Below are 6629 nucleotides of genomic sequence, written 5' to 3' on the forward strand. Positions count from 1 at the left end.
ATAAAAAAAATATATAAATAAATAAAAATTTAAATAGACCAAATTTTAAGAGATAAAAAAAAAAAGAAGAAGAAAATTGATATCCGCCACTTGGGAAGATTAGGATCATAAAGTGAGGGAAATGTATGTGCTGGAGGTCATCATAAAAATTGTACAGAAAGAGATGTGACAAGAAAACTTGCTTCATCATTTTTTTTTTTCTATAGTAACTATCCAAGGAATATTTGATTGGTTCTCATTTTTTAAAAATAATTTTCAAAAAATTCTACTTTTTTATTTTTCATATTTTTTTTTTAATTTTTACTAAATTTTTTTAATATTTTATGTAATTTTTTTACTTTTTAAACACACCTAACATAAATACGTCTAAAAAGTAAAAAAATTATAAAAAAAATCTTTTAAAAATTCACTAAATACCAAAAATACAAAAAAATATATAAAAATTCAGTACATTTTTTGTATTTTTATAAATTTCTTAATTTTTTAAAATATTTTTTCACAATTTTTTTACTTTTTAGATACATCTAAGTAAGGTGCATCTAAAAAAGTAAAAAAAATATTCAAAATTTTAAAAATATTAACTAAAAACAAAAAACACGAAAATAAAAAAACTCAATTTTCAAAAAACTTAATTCAGAAAACTAAAATCAAACACGTGATTTTCTTTTTCTTTGCCCCTCTTTTCCCTCACCAAATCCATGCCAAGATAAGCTTTGGAGGATCAATATCAGTGACGAATCAATATCAGTGACGAGGACAAGCCACCCATTTTAAAGTCTCAGTGATTGATTACTAAGAAGAGTAATAACACGTCTCACAATCCCCGCAAAAACAGTAAAACCGTATTGACATACCAATGAAATGGGGGGCTGAACCAAAAGCCTGAGACTAAAATCTCCTTTTAGCAGGTTGGGAAGGTTGTGGGCTGGGAAAGCTAGTCTAAAATAGAACCAATATCTAAGTGAATGAACAGAGTGAACCCCCATAGAATCAGCATATCAGAGGTATTTCTATTTGGTAAAGATGAGCCATGTATAACGCGAATGCTTGTGCATCATACATGTGTTTGTTTGTGATTCTTTCTCATGCTTCAGGGCTGTGTCGTCCACTAGGTCATGTTTTGAATCCATTGAATCTTTGAGATTATCCAACTTGGTTTTACCTGCATTTGCGATCAACAAAGTTAATGTACACAAACAACATGATAATCTATAATAAAAAAGCTCAACCTAAATGTTGCTAAAAGCAAAACAAAGACATTATGTTATATAGAGCATTTGAACCCATTGTGTTCATCACATTTGAAACAAGCCATTTTTTTCCTCAACAGTAGTTAGGTTAGGTCAGGTAAGATCAATTTTCCCGTCGACAGATGATTTCATACCAATATTATCATTTTGGGGTTAAAGATTTGAGATTTAGTTGGAATGAAGAATCCTCCAAAGATCCATCTTTCAAGTTGGAATAGTGTGGACTCCCATGGGGTTTGGTGGTCTGGGTTTGCATCCTTTCCATTCTTTTGCTTGTCATAACATAAAGCCATTACCACAACAAATCCAAAGATCCATCTTGCAAGCCATTACCATTTTATACACTTGCTAATGTTTAATTATCAACCATTACCACAAAACAGTATTTAGCAATACTGACCAGTCTTCATAGCATTCCAGAACAATTTAACATCCCCAAAATCTGCATATTGAGGTTTGACATATAGGCAGGCAACCAAATCTAGCATATACTACGAGTAAGTTAAAAGTCCGGAAAATAAATGTTGAAATTGAGTTGAATCAAGCTGTTACCTGTCTTTCCTCTTCCTGCTCACTTGCCTTCTAGAAAATGCATCATTTGGTTTGTTGAGTAAGACAAGGTTCTCCTCGTAAGTATCAACAACAAAATGGTATCCAGTAACATGAATTCCTGAATTCTTAATTTGATGGTTCAAAGGGTCATATGAAGAAAGCACCCAATCCCTAGTTGTTTTTGCCTCCAATAATACATGGCCATTATTTCGCATACCTAATACCTCTGTAATTCCTCCGCTTAGATCAACTGTGAACTGTTTACACCAAGAATCGACTACGCCATACTCTTTCATTACCCAAATGGAACAATACTGGTTTGGAGCAGCATCTTCGTAACATAACAGAGAAAGCAATCCCCCCAAGACTGAAGTACTCATCTCCTCCGTGCTCACGCCTACCATACCATTTGGTAACATCATCGTTTGAAACACCTCATCAGACAAATCAAACGACAAAATCAATGGATCATTGGAATTCCACATAATCGCAGCAAAATGAACAGCCCCTTCTAAATAAGAAGTGAATCGCCCCGTAGTAATCTCAACCGGAGAAGAGTTTCTCCCGTGCTAGACATTTTCCACGAGGCCGCATTAAGGGAGTAAACCTCAATGTGTGTTGTTGGCGCCTCCGTAGTTGGATAAAAATTAACTATTCTGACCACTTTATAATCGTTGTTACGTGGATCAAATCCGAACCCATAACGATGAAAAGACGCCTTGATTGTAGGCTTGGGCATGGCCATGGACTTTCTAATTGATGGGCTCCAAAGAAAAAACCGATCTTGTTCGAAAAGGCAAAACAAACCTTTCGCATACCCAATTGCGTGAAAAAAGTGGAGACAACGGGTCTTTATTGGGATTTCAAGGTCTATAGTGCTCTGTTCTGCGAGGTGGAATAGAAACACATTGCCTAACTATCATGAGTGGGAGATTATCATAGCTGTTGATGTAGGAATTGGAAGTGAGTGAGTGAGTGAGAGAGGTGGGCATTGATGAAATTAGGGCTTGTGATGAGAGAGTTCCAAGATTTGGACACAGACCTGAATTTGATTAGGGATTTGGTGGGTAGTCTCTTGAGGATTTTCACCAGAATTTCGTCTGGTATAAAGTCCGACATCGCTCGCTATGGTACTTCCTCTTCCTCTTCTACCTGAAACCGCGCTTTCTCTTGATCTTCTTCTTCGTCTCCTTCTTCTTCTAGGGCTTGAGTGCGGCTCCCAAATTGGAATTTCAATTGGAGTTAAAAAGAGTGACATTACCGTAAGCACTTTATTATAAAGAAAAAAATAATATAATTTTATTAATTTTTGAGACATAACTTAAAAGAAAAATTATAATTAAATAATGGGAACTTTTTTGATAAATTCATTTTCTAAGAGCTTTATTCCATCCAACCCATATTCTTTTTGACTATTCCATTAGGTCCAATTTGAGATAAGAAGACCAAAATACCCTTTTCATCTACTTATGTTCCATTTAGTTCACATTATTTTCTTATGTTTCAATAAGTCCTATGGGTGACATAATTACCAAAATACACTTAATGTGAATGTTCACACCGTCAATATAAATGCTTATATCGTCAATGTGTCCCGGCTCATGTCGATCCTCGTGGGTGCCCGGAAAAATTCGAGTCGGGCCGGGCTGGCCCACAAGCCAAAAAAATAGGCCCGACCCGGCCCGTTGATAATATGAATATTCACATTGACAAGTTAACATTCACATTGATAGGAGTGTAAAATTGGTCTGCGGCCCGTGGGCGGCCCGAAACCAACCCGTCGCCCGGGCGCGGGCCCGGACCGGCCCGTTCACAATATGAATATTCACATTGACATATTAACATTAACATTAACATTAACAAGAGTGTAAAATTGGCCCATGACCCGTGGGTAGCCCGGGCCCGGCCCGACCCGTTGACAATGTGAATATTCACATTGACATGTTAACGTTCACATTGATAGGAGTGTAAAATTAGCCCGCGGCCTGTGGCCGGCCCGAAACCCGCCTGCGGCTCGTGGGCTGCCCTTGGGCGGGCCCGGCCCGACCCGTTGATAATGCAAATATTCACATTGACATGTTCATTCACATTGATAAGAGTATAAAATTAGCCCGCAAACCCGTGGCTGCCCGAAACTAGCCCACGGCCCGTGGGCGGCCCGGGGCGGGCCCGACCCGGCCTGTTGACAATGTGAATATTCACATTGACATATTAACATTCACATTGATAAGAGTGTAAAAGTGACTCGCGTCCCATGGACGGCCCCGGGCAAGCCCGGTCCGGCCCGTTGATAATGTGAATATTCACATTGACATATTAACATTTACATTGATAGGAGTGTAAAATTGACCCGTGGCCCGTGGGCGGCCCGAAGCCCGCCCGCTGCCTAGGGCGGGCCCGGCCCGGCTCGTTGACAATGTGAATATTCACATTGACATATTAACATTAACATTGATAAGAGTATAAAATTAGCCCGTGACCCGTGGGCAGCCCGGCCCCGGGCCGACGCGGGCCCGGCCCGTTGACAACGTGAATATTCACATTGACATGTTAACATTCACATTGATAAGAGTGTAACATTAGCCCGTGCCCCGTGGCTGCCCGAAACACGCCCACGGCCCGTGGACGCCCCAAGGCGGGTCCGACCCAGCCTGTTGACAATGTGAATATTCACATTGATATGTTAACATTCACATTGATAAGAGTATAAAATTGACTCGCGTCCCATGGGCGGCCCGAAGCCCGTGGGCGGCCCGGGGTGGCCCGGGTTTGGGTCCGGGCCTACCCCGGGCCGCGGCGAGCTTCGAGCAGCGGACAAGTTTTACACTCCTATCAATGTTAATGTTAACATGTCAATGTGAATATTCACATTGTCACGGGTCGGGCCAAGCCTGCCTCGGGCTGCGATCGGACTTCGAGCCGCCCACGGGCTGCGGGCCAATTTTACACTCCTATCAATGTGAATGTTAATATGTCAATGTGAATATTCACATCGCTAACGGGCCGGGCCTGCCCTGGCCCGACGTCGGGCTTCGGGCTGCCCACGGGTCACGGGCCAATTGTACACTCTTATCAATGTGAATGTTAACATGTCAATGTGAATATTCACATTGTCAACAGGTCGGGCCGGGCCCGTCCCGGGCCGCCCACGGGCAGTGGACGGGTTTCGGGCAGCCACGGGGCGCGGCCTAATTTTACACTCCTACCAATGTGTATGTTAACATGTCAATGTGAATATTCACAATGTCACGGGTCGGGCCAAGCCCGTCTCGGGCTGCGGTCGGGCTTCAGGCCGCCCACAGGCTGCGGGCCAATTTTACACTCTTATCAATGTGAATGTTAACATGTCAATGTGAATATTCACATTGTCAACAGGCCGGGCCGGGCCCGCCCCGGGCCGCGGCCGGGCTTTTAGCCGTCCATGGGCCGCGGGCGGGTTTCGCGCCGCCACGGGACGGGAGCCAATTTTACACTCCTATTAATGTGAATGTTAACATATCAATGTGAATATTTACATTGTCAACGGGCCGGGCCGGGCCGGGCCGAGTCGGGCCCGCCCTGGGCTGCTGTCTAGTTTTATACTCTTATCAATGTGAATGTTAACATGTCAATGTGAACATTCACATTGTCAACAGGCCGGGCCGGGCCCGCCCACGGGGCGTGGGCGGGTTTCGGGCAGCTACGAGGCGCAGGCTAATTTTACACTCCTATCAATGTGAATGTTAACATGTCAATGTGAATATTCACATTGTCAACGGGCCGGGCCGAGCCCGCCCTGGGCTGCAGGCGGGCTTTTGGCCGCCCATGGGCCGCGGCCCAATTTTATACTCTTATCAATGTGAATGTTAACATGTCAATGTGAATATTCACATTGTCAACGGGCCGGACCGGGCCCGCCCCATGCCGCCCATGGGCCGCGGGCGGGTTTCGCGCCGCCACGGGACGGGGGCCAATTTTACACTCCTATTAATGTGAATTTTAACATGTCAATGTGAATATTCACGTTGTCAACGGGCCGGGCCCGCCCTGGCTCGCGAGCGGGTTTCGGGCCGCCCACGGGCCAATTTACATTCCTACAAATGTGAATTTTAAAATATGAATGTTCACATCATTAAATTGCTAATCGTTGAAAATATATTTATAAGGGTATCAAAATTAAATATGAGGGCATAAGTGTCCAAGAAAATAGTGTAAATCAAGAAAATGGACTTTATGGAATAAAACTATACATATATGGGACTAAATGGGTTAAAAAATTTCTCCATGGACTTCTTGGGTTAAAACACTTCTAAATTGGACTTATCAATAAAAATCCCTTAAATAATATATTAATTTTTGAGACATAACTTAAAAAAAAAATTATAATTAAATAATATGTGTGATATAATCAAAGATAAGTTATGATTAAAGTAGGATTATAATTTTAAAAAATGAATAATAAGTAACATAATTTAAAAGTACATGCGGTATGAAGTGTATATAATAACTTTTACACATTGCTTTTCTTCATTTGCATTTTAAATTTAGGATTATTAGTCCTGTGGTTTTAGTAAATTATTATTTTTGATTTAAGGATTAAAGTTTAAGTCTTATAATTTTAATTTTCTTACAATGGGATCTCATCATTTTTTATCATTAGAATTTAGAATAAACAAAACTTTGTGTAAAATTATAAAGACTATATTTAGAATAAACAAAACTTTGTGTTAAATTATAAAGACTAAAGTGAGATTCAAAACAAATTGCATTTTAATTTTGTATGTAATTTTTTTCCATTCAAAATATTAACAACACATGACGAAAGAAATATATTCCAACAACATTGAA

General features: G+C 40.8%; 1 protein-coding gene across 1 annotated transcript; it reads right to left on the reverse strand.

Annotated features, from left to right (window-relative positions):
- Window positions 1–735: 735 nt before the first annotated feature.
- Window positions 736–3038, reverse strand: LOC114302031 (F-box protein CPR1). Its single transcript, XM_028246990.2, has 2 exons — window positions 1803–3038; window positions 736–1162 (listed from the first exon to the last, which is right to left on the reverse strand). The coding sequence occupies exons 1-2, from the start codon at window positions 2285–2287 to the stop codon at window positions 1159–1161; spliced, it is 489 nt and encodes a 162-aa protein (XP_028102791.2). The 5' UTR covers window positions 2288–3038; the 3' UTR covers window positions 736–1158.
- Between the last annotated feature and the right edge of the window lie 3591 nt (window positions 3039–6629).

The sequence above is a fragment of the Camellia sinensis genome, chromosome 15 (assembly GCF_055761805.1).
Source record: "Camellia sinensis isolate YWXY chromosome 15, ASM5576180v1, whole genome shotgun sequence".
NCBI lineage: Eukaryota > Viridiplantae > Streptophyta > Magnoliopsida > Ericales > Theaceae > Camellia > Camellia sinensis.